We start from the raw sequence: 23032 nt of genomic DNA, 5'->3' as shown, positions 1-23032 counted from the left end.
CCTATTCGGCCAACTTGTTAATGTCTCTCTGAAGTCACTCAACATTAACCTCACAATTCACTATTCGCCCTAGCGAATATCATCTGTAAATTTAGAGATTTTGCCCTCTATAATCTACCTCCAAACTGTTTATATGAATCAGAAAAGGCAACAGTTCCAACACCGATTCCAGGGGAACACTACTTTCCAACTTATGTCCAATCTGAGAAATGCCCACCTATACTGACCCTCTGTTTCCTATCTTTTCGGCAACTTCTAATCCATGTTGCTGTCCTACCTGCCATGCATCAAATGCATCCTGCAAGTCCACAGATACAATATCCTTAGGAATATCCTTATCCACTGCTTGTGTCACATTATCAAAGAAACAAATTAAATTTGTCAGACATGATCTGCCCGTGACAAAGTGATGCTGACTGTCTGGTAATAAATTATTTTTCTCTAAGCGTATATTTACTTTATCTCGTATTATGGCCTCCATTAGTTTCCCCATTGCTGATATCAAGCTGGGTTATCATTAGTCCCTTTCTTAAACAACAGTATCACACTTGCAATCCTCCAGAACCCCAGGACAACTCCTGTGTTCGAAGAGTCCTGGAAATATGTCAACGGGTTTGTTATTTGCTCCTTTACTTCTTGCAATATAGGATGCAGCTCGTTTGGCCTGACGACGTCTCTAGCTGGAGTGCTGCCAGCCTTTTACACCACTTCTTTATCCATCACTGTACTGCTCAGTTACTCAACACCCACATTTTCAACTAAGTCATTGTTACCATCTTCTAATTTGGTAAAGACAAAGAGCAAAATATTTAGTTCATGCCTCTGGCACATACTTTCCTTCAGTCAGCAGCTTACCTTGCTCGTTCTTTATAGGTCCCACTCTATCCTTCTTTTACACTGATTTGACTGAAGAACATTTTACATTTGTTTCAGCACAGCTTGCCATTCTTTCCTAATGCTTCTCTTAGCCTTCCTTATTCCAGCCTTAGCCTCTCTCCTGCATTTGGAATACTCTTCCTGATCTCTATGACTTATTATTTCCGTATGCATCACATACCTCGTTTTTCTTTATTCTTTCCTCATCAATATCGTTCGTTATCTGAGTACTCTAGCTTTGGATACCCCATATTTATTTCTCATGGATCTTGCTTGATTCATTCCTCTCTTTTGAAATTCTCCCATTTTTCATGCAGTGTTCTATCCACCAAAATGAGTTCGCAATCAACTTGCTCCAATTTAACTTTCAGACACCCAAGATCTGCCATTTTCCAGTCTGGGATCTTAATCTTCGACAGAATTTCATTCTTTTCTAACTTAATATTGATTCTTATTATGTTATGATCACTGTTTCCAAAAAGATTCCCTATCTGATGTTCTCCACTTGGCTTGCCTTGTTTCCTCAGACCAGATCCAGTGTAGCTCCCTCCCTGGTAGGATTGGAAATGTCCTGCTCCAGGAAGTTCTCCGGCAACGTGCGCCAGAATTTCTCCTCTCTCCTTCCTGGTTCCACACACTACCTTTTTGCAGTCTACCTAGGATAATTGAAATCTCCAACTATCGCAAACCCTACTTGTCCTGTAGATTCCCATAATTTAGCCACAGATGCTCTCTTCTAACAAGGTCACAGCTCCTTCTTGTGTCCATAGAACTTACAATGTTTATTTTGATGCAACATTGAACAGCTGAAATTTTCAATTGCATTTACTGGTCATGAGAAACTTTTTTAAAAATAAGTCCAACATATTCAGAATAATATGGTCAAAATGGCAGCAAAGTAGCACGCTTTCTTCTTTTTCTGGCCAACATGGTGGGTTTTTCTCTTTTCTTAAGTTTTTTTTTAAACTTCTTACTTTTTAAACTTATTTGGAAGGGAATGCGGAGGTGGTTCCTGGACTGGGAGCCGTCAGGGGGAAGTGGGGCCCTGGTGGATCAGAGGCCGTCACAGGGAGGGGAGGCCCTGGCGGATCAGAGGCCGTCACAGGGAGGGGAGGCCCTGGTGAATCAGAGGCCGTCACGGGGAGGGGAGGCCCTGATGGATCAGAGGCTGTCACGGGGAGGGGAGGCCCTGGTGGATCAGAGGCCGTCACGGGGAGGGGAGGCCCTGGCGGATCAGAGGCCGTCACAGGGAGGGGAGGCCCTGGCAGATCAGAGGCTGTCACAGGGAGGGGAGGCCCTGGTGGATCAGAGGCCGTCACAGGGAGGGGAGGCCGTGGAGGATCAGAGGGCGTCACAGGGAGGGGAGGCCCTGACGGATCAGAGGCCGTCACAGGGAGGGGAGGCCCTGACGGATCAGAGGCCGTCACAGGGAGGGGAGGCCGTGAAGGATCAGAGGTCGTCACAGGGAGGGGAGGCCCTGGAGGATTGGATGCTAGGTGTTGGCATGGATTTAGGTGAAATGGACTATAATTTGAGTACCCCTTTTTCATTTGAAAGATTTTATTCTGATGCTGGACTTTTATTTATTATTCTTTCAAATTTTTACCAACTACTTAAGTATTTGGAAAGCTGGAAGCTTTGGAAAGGGCTTAGAGGAGATTTACTAGGATGTTACCTGGAATGGAGGGAAGGTCTTATGAGGAAAGGCTGAGAGACTTGAGGCTGTTTTCGTCAGAGAGAAGAAGGTTGAGAGGTGACTTAATTGAGACAAATCAGAGGGTTAGATAGGGTGGACACTGAGAGCCTTTTTCCTCAGATGGCGATGACTAGCACGAGGGGACATAGCTTTAAATTGAAGGGTGATAGATATAGGACAAATGTCAGAGGCAGAGAGTAGTAGGGGCATGGAACACACTGCTTGCAACTGTTGTAGACCCGCCAACTTTATGGGCATTTAAATGGTCATTCAATAGGCACATGGACGAGAATGGAATAGAGTAGGTTAGATGGGCTTCAGATTGTTTCACAGGGCGACGTAACAGAGGGCCAAAGGGCCTGTACAATGTTCTATATCTGTACCTAGATATCTTGAACCTAAGATGGCACATAAACAGCGACATCACAAACATTTGAGGGCATGTGATAATGAAGTTCGTTCATTCATTCAGCAAAGCCACAAGCAAGCAGCTAAGAGCTCAATTTGCTGTTTCCACTGGAAGACCTGTTGGAGAGTCAGTGTCAAGGTTTCATCAAGGGAATGAGCAGAACAGTTAGGAAAAACATCTTTTCTCAGACGGTAGATGAAGCATGGGATAATTTGTCACAATGATTAGTAGAGCTCAGCATCATGGGTCAGCACTTGCAGCTATACAAACATTTGCACTCATCATTGCCAGTATCAAATCCTGGAGAAGGATTGGTCCACAACATTAATGGCCCACAGAAGGGATAGATTATTACAGCCTAATACTAGTTTGGACAGGAACATCTCAATGCAGTAAAATGGTGCCAAATGTCAGCATATTAACCTTTCAGTGCTGACCAATGAATGTAAGTGCAGGAATGTATGCTACGACATAGATGGATCAGAGAACTGGTAAACACTCGATAGGTCAAATAGCCCTTCCCTCTACTGTAAAACTCTCCCAAAAAATTCTCTGCCAGTTAATGCTTGAGCATTGTTTTTCCCTTGGCTATGGGAACACTAGGCAGATACTGCAAAGAATATTAGTCAGAGAATTCTATTCCATAACTAATTCTCTTGCCCTGTTGGCATGGTTACTCGTGAGCTGCTGTGGTAAGGAGGAATGTACATGATCAGTCATGTGGCAGATGCAGTGAAATAGTGAACAATATTCAAACACAGTTGGTGGAAAGCAGTAAGATGTACATCTTAAAGGGTAACTTTTCAATGGAGCAGAGTGATATAAAGGAACATAAATGTTAATTCTTAAAAGCAGGTGTACAATTTAAAAAGCCATGCGACAAACTGATTACAGAAAGAGAGAGATCAAGAATACTTTATACGGTTTCAGACTCCCCTCTATTGAGGGATATAGCAACATAGATTTACCACGGAAATTGCAGGGATGCGGGCTTAGATAACTGTCATCTAAAACTGAGTTGAAGCCGCCATATAAATACAGTAATTACAAGAGCAGGTCAGAGGCTAGGAATGCTCCAATGAGTAATTCACTTCCTGACTCCCAAAAGTCTGTCATCCATTGACAAGGCACAAGTTCGGAGCCTGATAGAATATTCTTCACTTGCCTAGTGAGCACAGCTCCAAACACTCCAAATCCTACCTCTGACTGCCCCCCCCTCCCCCATGGACAGTCACAGCCCACCTGTCACTTGCTACCCCCTCCCCAGGGACCCAACCTGGTTTGCCTCTACTGCATTATCCCTCTTTAACCCCCAGTGGCCTGCCTGATTCTCCTTGCTCACTGTCACTTGCACATCTGACCCTCCCTCCCTTCCTCAGTGGTCAGCCCAACTTTTTGCCCTCGCAGCCCCAGCAGACCTCCTGATTCTCCCCCTGTCTCCACATTTCTCAGACGTTTGCCCAACTCTTCCACTCCTCCCCTGATTGCAGCCCCCGATTTATCCCACAACTCCACCTGGTCACCCTTCAACATAGCATAATTTCCCATGCCAACATATTTGTCTCTGGCCCACTGTTGTGCTAGAGCAAATTTCAATATAAAAAGCTGAAGGAACCACACCGCATCTTCCAGTCAGGTACCCTACAGCCTTCAGGACTCAATAATGAGTTTAACAATTTGAGACAATTTGGGAGACAATTTAACAATTGGAGGTGGCACGGTGGCTCAGTGGTTAGCACTGTTGCCTCACAGCACCAGGGACCCAGATGTGATTCCAGCCTCAGGCGACTGTCTGTGTGGAGTTTGCACATTCTCCCAGTGTCTGTGCGGGTTTCCTCCGGGTGTTCCGGTTTCCTCCCACAATCCAAAGATGTGCAGGTCAGGTGAATTGGCCATGCTAAATTGCCCGTAGTGATAGGTGCATTAGTCAGAGGGAAATGGGTCTGGATGGGTTACTCTTCGGAGGGTCGGTGTGGACCTGTTGAGCCAAAAGGCCTGTTTCCACACTGTAGAGAATCTAATCTAATCTAAACATGATTCCCTTCCTCTACTTTGGTTACTCTCCCCCCAAATCCATTGCTCGCTGCATAGCCAACCCATTTTCAATAATTCACACTTCTTGTTAGCATCTTACCTTGTATTTCTCTCTCTCAGCTTAACATTAGCTCTTTCTCTCTGTTTGCCTTTCGCCTTCTTTCCCTCTCTCTCTCTGGACTCCATCTCCATGTACTCTATTTACTATCTCATCCGATACCCCGTCATCAGCATAACCACCAGCCTTTCCCACCTACTGGCAGTTCTAATGAAGGGTCAAAAAGTGAACTCTGATCTTCTCTCAACAGGTGCTGCCAGAACTGCTGTATTTTTCCAGCACCATGCTTTTGTTTCAGGCACGTGGTTACACTATCTACAAGTTTTTCTTCAAATCATTTACATCCTGATGCAGAAATGGTCACTATTCACTGGCACAGGTCACAATCCTGAAACTCCCTCTTTAGCACACTGGGGCGGGTTAGGCATGGACTTCAAGAAGACAGTTTAACACCACCATCTTAACAGCAATTAGAAATGATCAACAAGTACTGAACTTGGTAGCAACATAGAACATAACAGCTCACAACAGGCCCTTCAGCCCTCAATGTTGTGCCATCCTGTAAAACTAATCTGAAGTCCATCTAACCTACTCCGTTCCATTAGCATCTATCTGTTTATCCAAGGATCATTTAAATGCCCTTAAAGTTTGCCAGTCTACTCCTGTTGCAGGCAGGGCGTTTCATGCCCTTACTATGCTCTGAGTAAAGAACCTACCTCAAACATTTTTCCCATATCTATCACCCTCAATTTAAAACTATGTCCCATTGTGCTAACCATCATCATCTGAAGAAAAAGGCTCTGATTGTCCACCCTATCTAACCTACTGATCATCTTGTTTGTTTCTATTAAGTCACCTCTTAACCTTCTTCTCGTGAATGAATACAGCCTCAAATCCCTCAGCCTTTAGGCATTCGACAAGTTCCCCATGGGAGACTTGTTAGCAAGGTTAGATCTCATGGAATACAGGGAGAACGAGCCATTTGGAAACAGGACTGGCTCAAAGGTAAAAGACAGAGGATGGTGGTGGAGGGTTGTTTTTCAGACTGGAGGCCTGTGACCAGTGGAGTGCCACAAGGATCGGTGCTGGGTCCACTATTTTTTGTCATTTATATAAATGATTTGGATGTGAACATAGGAGGTATAGTAAGTTTGCAGATGACACCAAAATTGGGGTGTAGTGGACAGTGAAAAAGGTTATCTCAGAGTACAACGGGATCTTGATCAGATGGGCCAATGGCTTAAGGAGTGGCAGATGGAAGTTAATTTAGATAAAATAAATGGGTGGCACGGTGGCTCAGTGTTAGCACTGATATCTTACAGCACCAGGGTCCCAGGTTCATTTCCAGCCTCGGGTGAATGTGTGGAGATTGCACATTCTCCCAGTGTCTGTGTGCGTTTCCTCCGGGTACTCCGGTTTCCTCCCGCAGTCCAAAGATGTGCAGGCTAGGTGAATTGGCAGTGCTAAATTGCCCATCGTGATAAGTGCATTAGGCAGAGGGAAATGGGTCTGGGTGGGTTACTTTTCGGAGGGTCAGTGTTGGGCCGAAGGGCCTGTTTCCACAGTGTAGGGAATATAATCTAATCTAAATGGAAAGGCAAACCAGGGCAGAGTTTATACACTTAATGGTAAGGTCCTAGACAGTGTTGCTGAACGAAAAGACCTTGGAGTACAGGTTCATAGCTCCTTGAAAGTAGAGTTGCAGGCAGATAGAATAATGAAGGTAGCGTTTGGTATGCTTTTCTTTATTGGTCAGAGCTTTGAGTATTGGAGTTGGGAGATCATGTTGTGGCTGTACAGGACATTGGTTAGGCCACTGTTGGAATATTGCGTGCAATTCTGGTCTCCCTCCAATCGGATGGATGTTGTAAAACTTGAAAGGATTCAGAAAAGATTTACATGGATGTTGCCAGGGTTGGAGGATTTGAGCTGTAGGGAGAGGCTGAATAGGCTGGTACTGTTTTCCCTGGAGCGTCGGAGGCTGAGGGGTGACTTTATAGAGGTTTATAAAATCATGAGGGCATGGATAGGATAAATAGCCAAACACTTTCCCCTGGGGTTGGGGAGTTCAGAACTAGAGGGCATAGGTTTAGGGTGAGTGGGGAAAGCTATAATAGGGACCTAAGGGGCAACTGTTTCACAGAGGGTGGTGCGTGTATGGAATGAGCTGCCAGAGGAAGTGGTGAAGGCTGTTACAATTGCAACATTTAAAAGGCATCTGGATGGGTATTTAAATAGGAAGGGATTGGAGGGATATGGGCCAAGTGCTGGCCAATGGGACTAGATTAGGTTAGGATATCTGGTCTGCATGGAAGAATTTGACCGAAGGGTCTGTTTCCGTGCTGTATGAGTCTATAAAACCTTCCCTCCATACCAGGCAACATCCTGGTAAATCTCCTCTGCACTCTTTCCAATGCTTCCACATCTTTCCTATAATGCGGCGACTAGAATTGTACACAATATTCCAAGTGCGGCCGCCCAGAGTTTGGTACAACTGCAGCATGACCTCATGGTTCTGAAACTCAATCCTTCAACCAATAAACACTAACACACCTTCTTAACAACCCAATCAATCTGGGAGGCAACTTCAGGGATCTACGTGAATGGACAGCGAGATCTCTCTGCTCATCCATACTACCAAGAATCTTACCATTAGCCCAGTATTCTGTATTCTTTTAATCCTTCCAAAGTGAATCACCGCACACTTTTCTGCATTAAATTCCATTTGCCACCTCATGGCCCAGCTCTGCAGCTTATCTATGTCCTTCTGTAACCTGCAACACCTTTATGCACTATCCACAACTCCACCAAATTTAGTGTCGTCCGCAAATTTACTAACTCATCCTTCTACACTCTCATCCAGGTCATTTATAAAAATGACAAACAGCAGTGGCTGGAAAACAGATCCTTGTGGTACACCACTAGTAACTGAACTCCAGGATGAACACGTCCCATCAAACACCCGTGTCTCCTTTCAGCTCGCCAATTTCTGATCCAAACCACTAAATCACCATCAATCCCATGCCTCTGTATTTTCTGCAATAGCCTACTGTGGGGAACCTCATCAAACACTTTACTGAAATCTCTACTCACCACATCAACAGCTTTACCCTCATCCACCTGATTGGTCACCTTCTCAAAGAACACAATAAGGTTTGTGAGGCACGACCTACCCTTCACAAAACTGTTTTGACTATCCCTAATCAAATTATTCCTTTCTAAATGATTATAAATCCTATCTCTTCTAATCATCTCCAGTCTTCTGGCACTACTCCTGTCGACAATGATGACATTAAGATCAAAGCCAAAGGCTTTGCAATCTCCTCTCTAGCTTCCCAGAGAAGCTAAGAATAAATCCATCTGGCACTGGAGACTTATCTATTTCCACATTTTCCAAATTGCTAACACCCCCTCCTTACGAGCCTCAATCCCTCTTTGCCCCCATGTACCACAGACAGTTGCAGCCCACATGTAACTTGCCCCCTCTCCCCAGGGACCTGGCCTGGTCTGCCTCTGTTGCATTATGCCTCTAGTCTAATAACCTGTATCTCAGTATTCACCTCAACAACATTATCTTTTTCCAATGTGAATACTGATGAAAAATATTCATTCAGTGCTTCCCCTATTTCCTCTGACTCCAAGCACGAATTCCCATTACTACCCTTATTCCAGTAATTTTTTTATTCCTGACACACCTATAGAAAGCTTTAGGGTTTTCCTTGATCCTACCTGCCCAAGACTTCTCATGTCCTCTCCTGGCTCTTCTTAGCTCTCTCTTTAGGTCCTTCCTGGTTAACTAGTATCTCTGAAGCAGCCTAGCCGAGCCTTTCATATCTCATAGAACATTACAGCGCAGTACAGGCCCTTCGGCCCTCGATGTTGCGCCGCCCTGTCATACTAATCTGAAGCCCATCCCACCTACACTATTCCATGTATGTCCATATGCCTGTCCAATGACAACTCAAATGTACTTAAACTTGGCAAATCTACGACCGATGCAGGCAAAGCATTCCATACCCTTAATACTCTGAGTAAGGAACTACCTCTGACATCTGTCTTATACCTATCTCCCCTCACTTTAAAGTTGTGTCCCCTCGTGTTTGCCGTCCCCATACTTGGAAAAAGGCTCTCCCTGTCCACCTATCTAACCCTCTGATTATCTTGTATGTCTCTATTAAGTCACCTCTCAACCTTCTTCTCTCTGACGAGAACAGCCTCAAGGCCCTCAGCCTTTCCTTCCATACCAGGCAACATCCGAGTAAATCTCCTCTGCACCCTTTCCAAAGCTTCCACATCCTTCTTCTAATGCAGCGACCAGAGCTGTACACAATACTCCAAGTGTGGCCATACCAGGATTTTGTACAACTGCAGCATAACCTCCTGGTTCCGGAACTCAATCCCTCTATTAATAAAGGCCAAAACACTGTATGCCTTCTTAACAACCCTGTCAATCTGGGTGGCAACTTTCAGGGATCTGTGTACATGGACACCGAGACCTCTCTGCTCATCTGCACTCCCAAGAATCCTACCATTAGCATTCCGATTACTCCATCCAAAGTGTATCACCTCACACTTGTCCACATTAAACTCCATTTGCCACCTCTCAGCCCAGCTCTGCATCTTATCTATGCCTCTCTGCAACCTACTACATCCTTCGTCATTATCCACAACTCCACCGACCTTAGTGTCATCCGCAAATTTACTAACCCACCCTTCTAAGCCCTCATCCAGGTCATTTATAAAAATGACGAGCAGCAGTGGACTGAACACCGACCCTTGCGGTACGCCGCTAGTAACTGGACACCAAGATGAACATGTTTCATCAACTACAACCCTCTGTTTTCTTTCAGCAAGCCAATTACTGATCCAAACTGCGATGTCTCCCACAATCCCATTCCTCCGCATTTTGTATATTAGCCTAACATAAGCCTTCTTCTTCCTCTTGACAAGAGATTAAACTTTTTTAATAAACCATGGTTCCTCACTCGACCACTTCCTCCCTGCCTGACAAGTACATACTTATCAAGGACATGCAGTAGCTGTTCCTTGGACAAGCTCCACATTTCAGTTGTGCCCATCCCTTGCAGTTTCCTTCCACATCCTGTGCATCCTAAATCTTGCCTAATCACCTCATAATTGCTTTTCCCCCAGCTATAACTATTGCCCTGTGGTACATCCCTATCCCTTTCCATCGCTAAAGTAAATGTCACCGAATTGTGGTCACTATCACCAAAGTGCTCACCTACCTCCAAATCGAACACCTGGCTGGGTTCATTACCCAGTACCAAATCCAATATGGCCTTGCCTGTTGGCCTATCTACATACTGTGTCAGAAAATCCTCCTGCACACATTGGACAAAAACTGACCCATCTGCAGTACTTGAACAATACGGTTTCCAGTCAATATTTGGAAAATTAAAGTCCCCTACAACAACTTCCTTGTTACTTTCATTCCTATCCAGAATCATCTTTGCAATCCTTTCCTCTACATCTCTGGAACTTTTTGGAAGCCAATAGAAAACTCCCAACAGGGTGAAATTTCCTTTCCTGTTTCTAACCTCAGCCCACACTACTTCAGTAGACGAGTCTTCATCAAATGCCCTTTCTGCCACCATAATACTGTCCTTGATAATGCCACATCTTCCCCCTCTTTTACCACCTTCCCTGTTCTTACTGAAACATCTAAATCCCGGAACCTGCAACAACAACCATTCTTGTCTCTGCTCTATCCGTGTCTCTGAAATGGCCACAACATCCAAGTCCCAGGTACCAATCCATGCTGCGAAAGTTCACCCACCTTTACACTACATTAGATTAGATTAGATTAGATTAGATTAGATTAGATTACAGTGTGGAAACAGGCCGTTCGGCCCAACAAGTCCACACCGACCCGCCGAGGCGCAACCCACCCATACCCCTACATTTACCCCTTACCTAACACTACGGGCAATTTAGCATGGCCAATTCACCTGCACATCTTTGGACTGTGTGAGGAAACCGGAGCACCCGGAGGAAACCCACGCAGACACGGGGAGAACGTGCAAACTCCACACAGTCAGTCGCCTGAGATGGGAATTGAACCCGGGTCTCTGGCTCTGTGAGGCAGCAGTGCTAACCACTGTGCCACCGTGCCGCCTTATTCTTATGCAACACCTACATCATAAGGATGATTAAGTAGTGATGGGATAATTGATCACAAATGATTGAAATTCTAAAAACACTGAAAGAAGCAGAATTAAAAAGAGGGCAAGTAGGTAAATTGGACCATGTAAAAATAACTCCAGCTGTTGCGTCAACATTCTATGAGCTGAAAGGCCTCTTCCCAAGCAAGTCCCAAAGTTTCCTTGAATTTTTTCACCTGTGTCCGAAGTTTTCTTTAGCCATGTTGTAAAAAAAACTTTTCTAGTTCTGACTCCTTCTTCACTCCTGCATGCAGAAAACAACAGAACACCTCGTTGTAAGATATATCAGGGAGTTGGCAGCAACCACTAAACTTCACGCAACAGCCTGACAGGCTCACTGCGCAATATTCTGATACATCTATACTCCATTGTAAAACACTGACAGGCTAACAAAATGTGCAGACATTTGGCAGATGGAATTTTGATATATTGTGAGATGTGATTTGGCAGTAGGGATAAGGAAAGGGACTTGGGGTTTACATGCACAGATCTTTCAAGGAGGCAGGATGGACTGACAGAATAATTAGCAAAACATCTTGGGTTTTTAAACAGAGCTATTCAGTTCATAAGCAGGGAGTTTCTGCTGAACCATGACAAAGCTTTGGTTAAGACAAAACTAGGGAATTGAGCCGAATTCTGGTCACCACAGGCTATATTTTGTCCTTCCCAGAGTTGGACTGGAAAGGTAGAGGAGAACAGAAAATTGGCTGTAATGCCATTGGTGCTGTTTGAGGCCTCTCCACCCACCTCTAGACACTACTTTGTGCACAGTGGGGGAGGCGGTTTGTGGCTGTTGACCAACTGAAGGCCACCTACTCCTTGCACTCTTTGCACTCCTACTCCAAGCTTTCCTGCTGCAGGCATAGGCCAACATCAAGTTTGAAGCCAGAAGTATTTACTGTTCGGTCAAAGTTTGGAGGGGTATCTCCTTAATAGGACATCCCCAACATCCTTCCCTTTCCCCAATGGGCAGACCACGAACCTCCACTCATTTTGCCCTGTTTGTCACAACTTGCTCTCCCAACCTACTTACCTTAGTCTAACTCAAATGACAGTCTCCATGGGTGACATGGTACAGTCTCAGTATTGACCTCTCCCTATTCCTCCTGCCAAAATGGTCACCTCATTTCCCTGTATTAAATTCACCTGCCACCTGCCTGAATTTGTTTGTTCATCTTTCACCAAATAGGGGCAAAAATCTCAATTCAAGCCATCCCAGAAATAACCAGCTACAGGGCAATCTGGTTCCTGATATTTACATGGGCAACACGGCGATGAATGGGACTGATTGGATGGCTCTAGAAAGAGCCATGAACTCAATAGGTCTCCCATGTGACACAAAGCTCTATGGTGATACTTCACACACTTATCACAAAGATGAGATCACTATGGGTGGGAAGAGAAGATGCAGGCAGCAGTGACATTGGGCAATCAGGGAGAGTAAATGATTAGCCTCAGCAGCAGATTCCTCCCCCATGTTCTGTCCTGTTCCATGTGCAGAAACATGGAAATTAAACACCAAACCTAACAACTGCTGGGCTGAGTAGGCTGAGACTTGGGGACTGGTCACATTGGTGATAAGTCATTTGTGATTGACATAGCTACATGTTTCCTCATTTAAAAATTCTGAATTGGGTGCTAGAGAATGTTAAACGATTCTCTGTCCTGTCCCTGACTAGTGACTGCAGCAGTGCTGGGTATCCCAGGTTATAGCAGGATTTCTGCCCAGAATGTCACTGGCAGGCTCTATGATTATCACAACTAAAGTCCAAACTTACTGCGCAGGATCAATGACTTCCATCCCAATGCTCCATGGACACTCAGAGTGCATTCCAGAGAAAAAATCAGGGTGAGCACATGGGACGAATTCACATGAGGCTCCCACTCCAAATAATGAAAACATTTGTAATTTTAAACATGGTGTTGGACAGTACTTACTTTCCAAGATGATTTCGAGAGAGATCAAGTGATTTCAGGCTAGAGCACTGCCATTGATCCACTGGAGGAAGCGACTGTATCTGATTGCCGGATAATTTCAGAGAGCTCAGGTTCTGCCGTCAGTTAAAAAAGTGGCTTGAAATATCATAGTTGAAGACATCAGCAAAGGTTAACATCAACACATTCACCAATTCCAAGCAGCAACACTGCATGTGATGTACTGAGTCCACACAGGAAACTGGAGCAGAACAGAAATGTCCTTTTTTTGGGGGGTGGGGAAAAGAGAGTTGTTGCTGTTTTTGGGACATTGCTCAGGAGGCAAATTAAAGGAACATGAGTAGTTTCCTGACACCACCTACTTTCATTCGAGGTAAGCTCAATAAAATAGTAAATTTAATTCAGGCCTGCAAGTGTGATACAAATAACGTGAAGGAAAAAAGCCCAACAGAGATGTTACAAGTTAAAGGGAATATGAGAAGATTGCGCAGAATTAGAAGGCCATTTAGCCCTTTCAGCTGCTCTGCCATTCAATCAGATTGAAGCTGACCTTAAAACCCATTGGACACATTTACTTCATATGGTTTAAGATTGTTACCTAAGGAAAATCTATTCATATAAGTACAGAAAGCTCCAATTTACCCTCAGCTTTTGGTGTAAGGTTGTTAAGAATTCCATTTTCTATGACCTGTTGTGTGGTCTGGTGTTTCAAAATCTCCCTTTCAAAAAAAATCTTCACTTTACGTAAATTATCCCACAATTTAACCCTTTTGGGTCCAGCTATTCCTGTGGTGAACTGATACTCTGAGATGAATATATCCTTCTGTGACACACTGCTCAAAGTTGAACTCAGTACTCCAGATAGGGCCTGGTGAAGGTCCTGTATAACTGAAGTGTCACTTACTCAAACTGTAACTTCCTGCTCCCATCTACAGAAGAATGTCGATTATCTGAATTTCGGATTATTCAAACAAGATTGCAAGATCCCAATGCTTGGCTAAACCGTGTTATCCAGCATTCGATTATCCGAGGTTTCTCTGTACACAACTCATTGTGCCTCGAAACTCAATGTTGGAAGCAGACAGTAATATACAACTCTCGCTTCCTTTATCCAAATCTGCACCATTATAGTAAAGTCGCCATAGTCTTACCAGACCACAGGGTTGCTCTCTCATTAGACAGAGATGACGGGTGATAGTTTACACCACAACTTAGGTGAGGGGAGAGGTAGAGAAGGGGAGTCTTCATAGTAACCTCAACTGGTGCAGAACTGAAGCTATTGGTGTTATTCTGCATTGTAAATGTCCAGCTAACTGAACTGACAAATACCATCACAGGATTTACATAGAAGAGATGTGAAGAAACCCAGTGGATGGTTTTCCATGATTTCAATCCATCAACCTTTTACAGAATACAAATTCCAAAATTGTGCACAAATACCTTAAGTTCAAAGAGGTTTGCTGGTACTTCCTTCAGTAAATTGTCAGAAAAATTTGCTTCTTTCAGACAATTCTTCCAGAAGATACTCAGAGTGTTTGGAAGTGATATCAAGACGTTTCCAGAAACATTACAAAATTCCTAGAAATATAGAAAATAATTTGCATTTTAACAATCACATTATTAGTTTCAGACATTTCCCCTTCTCTTGGGAGTAAAGGAAAAATGTGATTATTATTTGTTGTAATCATCCATTATACTTTTGATGCATTTATCAGGTCATTGCAGACATTAGTGGTTTAGCAAAGAATTTATGCTGATAAAATGAACATGTTCCCCCGATGGCCCAGGGGAAGAAATTGTTGCATAGTCTGGCCGTGAGAGACCGAAGAGTTTGATTGAAGGATTGTGGGGTCTTCCACAATGCTCTTAGATGCAGCATGTGGCGCAAATGTCTGTAATGGTTTACCAAGTCCCTTGATTTACTAATAAGTGTGGGAGATTATCTGTATCTTCTGTGAAGACTGCTATTCCGCCTTCTTTTCTTTTTTGCCCATCCTTCCTAAATGTTGAATATCATTTGATATCCAGTTCCCAATCTTGGTAACTATTTAGCCACTTCTCTGTAATGGTAATTAAATCACACCCATTTACTTCAACTTGTGCCTTCAAATCAACTCTATTGCAAATATAATATGCATTCAGCTAAAATGACTTTCATTTTGCCTTTTTAACACTCTTCCTCCTTTCTGATCTTATTTGATATTTGCCTTTGCTTTGTCTATCATTTAATTTTGCTTACTACTCTTCTAATTCTTGTTATCAGTTTTACTTCCCTCCAATTTGAACTTTGTCTCATATTCCAATGACCTATCAATCTAATCAAATCCTCCCAACACCATTCACAAATGTCCCTGCCAGGATATTAGTCCCGGTTCTGCCAACGTGTATCTTCTGCATCTACACCAGAACCAGCCTCAGAAATCTTATGCCCTCTCTCCTATACCATTTTTCTAACCATGTGTTCAACCTCTCAATTCCGCAATCATGTGCTCACCAGCATGTGGCTCTGGGAATAATCCTGAGATTACGGCTTATGAGGCTCTGCTTTTGAATTTCCTTCCTAGTTGTTTAAATCCTGTTTTAAGGACTTCATCCCCCTTCCTACCCAAGTCATTGACATCAATGTGGATCACGAACTCTGGGTGTTCATCCTTCCAAGAGGAATTCCTACTGTTGAAACGCTACAGTTTACCTGCAGTGGTCAATATAAACATTGGAATTCCAACTGCTCCACATGCCATAAGGTTGGCCTTACTTTTGTCCAAGCCATTTGCTCACCATGTAAGCTTGATACTAAAGTTGAGCACATCAATATTATCAAGTGGTATAATCAAATTATGGGTTGCTGTGAATACATATACTTACAAGTACCACAGTGGTTAGGACTGCTGCCTCACAGCTCCAGAGACCGGGGTTCAATTCCCGCCTCAGGCGACTGACTGTGTGGAGTTTGCACATTCTCCCCGTGTCTGCGTGGGTTTCCTCCGGGTGCTCCGGTTTCCTCCCACAGTCCAAAGATGTGCAGGTAAGGTGAATTGGCCATGCTAAATTGCCCGTAGTGTTAGGTAAAGGGGTAAATGTAGGGGTATGGCTGGGTTGCGCTTCGGCGGGTCGGTGTGGACTTGTTGGGCCGAACGGCCTGTTTCCACACTGTAAGTAATCTAATCTAATCTAATCTAATTTACCCTTGAAAGCGAAGATGGCTCAAACATACAGCTTAGCTATTCATTGTAGTAACAACACTAATATTAAGATCCACCAACAGGATTTTGCTATTAGGCCAATAATACTGTCTGCCTACCATACATCTGAGTAATGTGACATATGGATCTCAGTAAGTGTAATGACAGATACATGAGCCATACACTGCAATGAATAGCAGATCATTTCAAATACCTGTTCCTTTCGCTGTTCACAATAGACAGAGTACTCTACCAACCCACGTTTGTGATATTCAGAATACAATATCTAAAAAAGTTGCAATTCTGTGATGAACATCATTTGCTGAACATTGAGTGTATAAAGATCTACACTAATAACTAACTTAACATCATTGCAATGTGTCTCAATTACATTTGCCAGGATATTCATATGCAGGAACCAGTCTTCTGCATTAAAACATAACATGCCAATATCATGTGCCTTTTTTGATATAAACGAAAGTGTAGAGGACAACAATTACATAATATATGCTCTGCAGTAATGCCTTGGCTCCGATTAGTCAATCTGCCACCTGATCAGCACACTTTTCTCATGCAGAGTGGTTTATCATTCCCTTTGAAATTTAGTATTCTTCCATCTGTCATGATGCGGGCAAAATGAAAAAGCTGAGATAGCACATTGCATTTTTTAGCAACACTCAAGCTCTATATTACCAATACAACTATTAGTTATGGATTTTCTGAGCAGAGTAGTTAAAACCTGCGAGGTAAAACCTGCTACTATTCCAGACGACCCTCTCAGCCTTACACTCCCTGAGAATTCTGTGCAACTATGCTTACCAAAGGACAGGCCCAGGGTTCCGGAAAGTCCTTGAGTGCATTCTGAGATGCTTTCAAGCTGCTGAGGGACTTGCAGCAGTTCAGGAATGTACAGGGTAAAAGCTGAAGTCTATTGTTAGAAACATCAATCTCCTGGAGTTTTCTCAATCCAATCCAGTTTGTTGCTAGAGGTAAAGGAATCTATTAAAAGCCAATCAAACACTGTAAAGAAAAGAAGAATTTGAGACATTTTCTCTGATTAAGATTTCTATACCTTTTTCCTCATCAAATAACATTTCCAGCAAGTTGCTGTAAGCTGAGAGTTTTTCGAGCTTTGGTAGATGTAAGAAGCCAGTGGGAAGGCAGCTCAGTTGGTTCCTTGAAACATCAATTTCCAGAATACTGAAAAAGTATAACATAATCCTGTTAACCGAATTTTTGATGCTGCACTGAAATATCTATTCAGCAAATTTCCTACCCTGAAGTTTTAATTAAATCATCTTTCATTCTTAAGGCTTAACCTGCTTAACCAATAGTATATCTTTTTTTAACTACAAGACTAAAATTGTCCGCAGCACTGCAGGAATGGCCTCACCAACCACCCGTACAATCGTAACCAAGAACTTTCCCTCTTTTTAACCTCCAACCGACTAGCAATAAAGGTCAAAATTCCATTTGTCTCCTTAAATATTTGCCGAACCACATGGTAATGTTTCATGTTTCATGCATGAGACCACCCTCTGCACTGCATTGTTTGGTGTCAATCACCATTTAAATAATAGTCTAACTTTTGCTTCTTCCTACTAAAGTACATCACCGAATACTTTAAAATTCTATCTGCCAAATGTTTACCTATTCACTTCATCTATCTACATCTCCTCTTGCAAATTCCTTGTGTTCTCATCCCAGCATGCCCTTCTACCTATGTATGACCTGCAAATTTATTTATCTCTTCACCTTTCAGGCACTCTGCTGTTTTCCTGATGAAGGGCTTTTGCCCAAAACGTCGATTTTACTGCTCCTCGGATGCTGCCTGAACTGCTGTGCTTTTCCAGCACCACTAATCCAAATTCAAATATATTACAATCTGAACCATCCTCTAGGTCATTAATATAGGTAGAAAATAATTGATGCTATAGAACTCATCCTTGTGGCACTCCACTAGTTGTGCTTTTCCAACCTGAAAAAGACCCATTAATTCTGACTGTGTGTCAATCAACTCTCAATCCATATAGATACATTATCCTCAATACTACAAGCTTTCATTTGTACATCTTTTGTGTGGCACCTTAGTGGAAAATTGCAGTTTTCCAAATCTGCTAGAAACTTCTTGGAATCCAGAGAGTTCTAGACAATTTCAATCAAAGCTACTGCCATCTCTGTGGCACTTTATTTATAAACCTTGGATAAAGACCATCAAGGTTGAAACTTTATTGCTGGAACAGCACAGCAGGTCAGGCAGCATCGAGGGAACAGGAGAGACAATTTCAATCAAAGCTACTGCCATCTCTGTGGCACTTTATTTATAAACCTTGGATAAAGACCATCAAGTCCTGGTAACTTGCTGGTCTTTAGTCCCACTAGTTTGACAAATACTTACAGTGCTCTACATCATGAGGACTGATGGAAGTTATCTGCCATTTCCCTATTCCATGCCCCAGTTGTAACCTCCAAGGTCCCACACTTACTTTAGCTAGTTTCTTTTGTGATACTATAAACTTCATGGATTAAAAGGACCAGCAACTCCTTCTGGAATAAACCATTTCGGATGAAAGACGCAAGGAGAAACTTTTATGAAGGAATTAAAAGCAACAGTGAATTGACCATCCCTGGGAAGAAGCAACATAAACAAGTCATTTCCTCGGACATACGAGGTAACACTGCTTGATAACCTGCTGCCTCATGTTATAAAGTGGAGATTGACTCCCACCCCATCCCACCCCCCTGAAAGCTACTAACCGAAACCCAAAAGGAGCACCTCGCCTTGTAATCTGTTAAAAGAACGGTTAAATGAAAGGACTCCCTGATCTCCACTTTATAAGTAACAAGTGACAATTTATTTATTTAACCCTAACAGTGAACAAATTAATAGAATTATCAATAAACCACACAATTCCCCCTTACCTACTAACTATTCCCTTCCTGAACTCAATTCAACTGGTATGCTATTCCAATAAAACCCAAATAATAAAAAAAAACTAAATTAAAACTAAGACTCTCAAAATCTACACAGGATGTGTCTTCCGGAATGTTCTGTTGTTTCTCTAGTCATAAATGCCTGTCTTCCACTGATCCTTCTTTCAGGGACATTTTCTCTGGGAATTCTTTCATTCTGAACACCTCTCTCTATCAAATTCTGGTGCCAGGAATATTATCTTAAAGTGCCATGTACCTTTGTGAACAGATAGTGCTTTTTAAGAGAGCATGGAGATTTCTGAGAGAGCGAGATTTTTTTCTTAGATGGCAGTTTGCTCTCCCCTCTGTCCAACTGCCCCCTTCTCTATACCCATGATGTCATAATTTTGTTACAATTAGATTGGTTCGAGGCAATCAAAAGCATCAGATTTAAATTTAATTGGGTTTTGGTATCTAGGGTCTGGTTTATTTGGCTAATATTCTCTGTGCATCTATAGTTGCATGCAGGCACATTTTTTAAAAATCTCCAAGCTTTTAAAAACAAAACACATCACTGCTCAAAGGACCACACACTCTTCTCCCCTATAATGTTTACAAACAAATTCTAGCTTCCTGCCTTCCACTTCAGGAGTACTCAACACAACTTCATGAACTCATGACAAATAGACAACTTAAGTCTGCCGGCGGAAGGCATGTTCTCAAGTAAAGGGGTTAACTGCAGGAAAAACTATTTTAAGTAGACAGCTAACCTCAAATATAACAAGGAACAGGGGAACTACTTCTGATAAGATGGCAGGATACAGACTTGAGGTCTCCAGAAGTATAATCAATGTTGGGGATGAAAGAACCTATTGAATCATCAATAATTCACACTACAAGCTTGAAAGAGTGAAAACTCTAAGAATCCAATACCAGAACAATTCGGTCACAGAACTTCTAAGAACAACACTGCATAAGGTTTGAAACCTGGACACTTCCAGAGACAGACACTGCTTGTTGGAATCCTGGCCAGATTCTGTTATTAAATGGGCATATATTAAATGGGTAATAGCAAAGTTGTGAGGCTTAACTTGCTTACTTCAGGTATCTTATTTTGGTTCCTATATGCAGAAAAGTTTAAATCATTGTTTCAGTAGATGATTGAGAGATTTCTTAGTAATTAGCCAGATTAAATGGAATTGGTAGGGATTTACCCACAACACTTTCTTTTTGTGTATGAATAGAACTTCTCATTGTTTGTTTTATATTTCTTGCCAATTAATGTTTGGAAACAATTTTCTTCCTCTTTAGAACATAGAAAAGTACAGCGCAGAACAGGCCCTTTGGCCCACAATGTTGTGCCGAGATTTAATCCTAATGTCAAATATAGTAACTTAACCTATGCACCCCTCAACTTACTGCTCTCCATGTGCATATCCAGCAGTCACTTAAATGTCCCCAATGACACTGCTTCCACCACCACAGCTGGCAATGCATTCACAACTCTCTGTGTGAAGAACCTACCTCTGATGTCTCCTTTATACATTCCACCTAATATCTTCAAGCTATGACTACTCCCACCAGTCAATCCTGCCCTGGGGAAAAGTCTCTGACTATTGACTCTCAAAACCTCGCGGCTCTTAAACTCGATTCCCCTGTTAATGAAAGCCAAAACATCATATGCTTTCTTAACAACCCTATCCACTTGGGTGGCAACTTTGAGGGATCTATGTACTTGCACACCCAGAACCCTCTGTTCCTCCACTCTGCCAAGAATCCTGTCTTTAATCCTATATTCAGCATTTGAGTTCGACCTTCCAAAATGCATCACTTCACATTTATCCAGGTTGAATTCCATCTGCCATTTCTCAGCCCAGCTCTGCATCCTGTCTATGTCGCACTGCAGCCTGCAGTAGCCCTCTATACTATCAACGACACCTCCAGCCTTTGTGTCATCTGCAAATTTACTAACCCATCCCTCAACCTCCTCATCCAAGTCATTTATAAAAACTACAAAGAGCAGAGATAGAGCCCTGCGGGACCCCACTCAACACTGACCTCCAGGCAGAATACTTTCCATCTTCAACCACTCTCTGCCTTCTGTCAGCCAGCCAATTCTGAATCCAGATAGCCAACTCTCCCTGTATCCCATACTTCCTGACTTTATGAATGAGCCTATCACGGGGAACCCTATCAAATGCCTTGCTGAAGTCCAAACACGCCACATCCACTGCTCGACTGTCATCGACCTGTCTTGACACCTCCTCAAAGAACTCAATAAGATTTGTGAGGCATGACCTGCCCCTCACAAAGCTATGCCTTTAATCACACTCTGCTTTGCCAAACAGTCATAAATCCTATCCCTTGGAATTCTTTCCAAAACTTTGCTGATCACAGACGTAAGACTGACTGGTCTGTAATTTCCAGAGATTTCCCTATTCCCCTTCTTGAAAAAAGGAACAACATTCACCTCCTTCCAATCCTCTGGTATGACTCCCGTGGAGAGTGAGGAGGCAAATATCTTCGTCAGTGGTTTAGCAACCTCCTTTCTCCCTTCCCGGAGCAGCCTAGGATAAACCTGCTCTGGCCCTTGAGACTTATCAATCTTAATGTTTTCCAAAATTTCGAGTGCATCACCTTCATCAATCTTGATCTGGTCAAGACTGTATCCCAGCTCCTCTAAGTTTTCATTTACAACAAGTTCCCTTTCCTTGGTGAAAACCAAAGCAAAAAACTCCTTTAGGGCTTCCCCTATCTGCTCAGACTCCACGTACAGGTTCCCTCCGCTATCCCTGATCGGCCCTACCTTCTCCCTGATCATTCTCTTATTCCTCACATATGAGTTTTATTAGCTTTTTGAACATCTGACACAGGTTCTTAAAGTATTCCCAATCTTCAGGCTTATTACTAGTTTTGTATTCCTTAGTTTTTGATTGGATCCTGTCCTTGACAACCTTAGTTAGCTATGGGTGGTTCATTCTTTTCACCTTATCCCTCTTTTTGACTGGAATAAATTTTTGCTAAGTGTTATTTGCAGCAGCAGTGGGAGTGGTGAAGACAAGGTCCAAGGGGTTGCCAGGAAGATAAATTAATCCTTTAAAACTTACCTCATGAATTGCTGCCTCACAACATCAGGGACCACCCTTGAATGACCGTCTGTGTGGAGTTTGCACATTCTCCCAGTGTCTGTGTGGGTTTCCTCCGGGTGCTCTGGTTTCCTCCCACAAGCCAAATATGTGCAGGTTTGGTGGATTGGTCATGCTAAATTGCAAATAGTGTTCAGGGATGTGTAGGTTAGGTGGATTAGTCAGGGTTAAATATAGGGTAGGGGAATGGGACTGGGTGGAAATGCTCTTTGGAGGGTTGGCATGGGCTTGTTGGGCCGAAGGGCCTGTTTCCATACTGTAGGGATTCTATGATTCTATGAATAGACGGAGCACATGCTGAGCAGCAGCAGACACAGGATTGCTGAGTCCGTGAGGTAATATATTTGGGTCTTCCGCAAAGACCGTTCCCTCCGTGACTACCTGGTCAGGTCCACGTCCCCCTACGACCCACCCTCCCATCCTGGCACTTTCCCCTGCCACCGCAGGAACTGTAAAACCTGTGCCCACAACTCCTCCCTCACCTCCATCCAAGGCCCTAAAGGAGCCTTCCACATCCATCAAAGTTTTACCTGCACATCCACTAATATCATCTATTGTATCCGTTGCTCCCGATGCGGTCTCCTCTACATTGGCGAGACTG

The 23032-nt window shown here is 43.1% G+C and overlaps 1 protein-coding gene across 1 annotated transcript in view; it reads right to left on the bottom strand.

Moving 5' to 3' along the window:
- lrrk1 (leucine-rich repeat kinase 1) overlaps positions 1-23032 on the bottom strand; it is a 237289-nt gene that overhangs the window by 113612 nt on the left and 100645 nt on the right. The window contains exons 8-12 of the mRNA XM_043677668.1: positions 17445-17572; positions 17192-17355; positions 14631-14768; positions 13194-13306; positions 11432-11499 (exon numbers count right to left, since the gene is read on the bottom strand). Of these exons, the coding sequence (XP_043533603.1) occupies positions 11432-11499; positions 13194-13306; positions 14631-14768; positions 17192-17355; positions 17445-17572 (611 nt within the window). The remainder of the gene's footprint in view (positions 1-11431; positions 11500-13193; positions 13307-14630; positions 14769-17191; positions 17356-17444; positions 17573-23032) is intronic.

This window comes from Chiloscyllium plagiosum, chromosome 36 (assembly GCF_004010195.1).
Source record: "Chiloscyllium plagiosum isolate BGI_BamShark_2017 chromosome 36, ASM401019v2, whole genome shotgun sequence".
Classification (NCBI taxonomy): Eukaryota; Metazoa; Chordata; class Chondrichthyes; order Orectolobiformes; family Hemiscylliidae; genus Chiloscyllium; species Chiloscyllium plagiosum.
The sequence above is the reverse complement of the archived record's forward strand: the minus strand, read 5'-3'. Positions and strand labels throughout refer to the sequence as shown.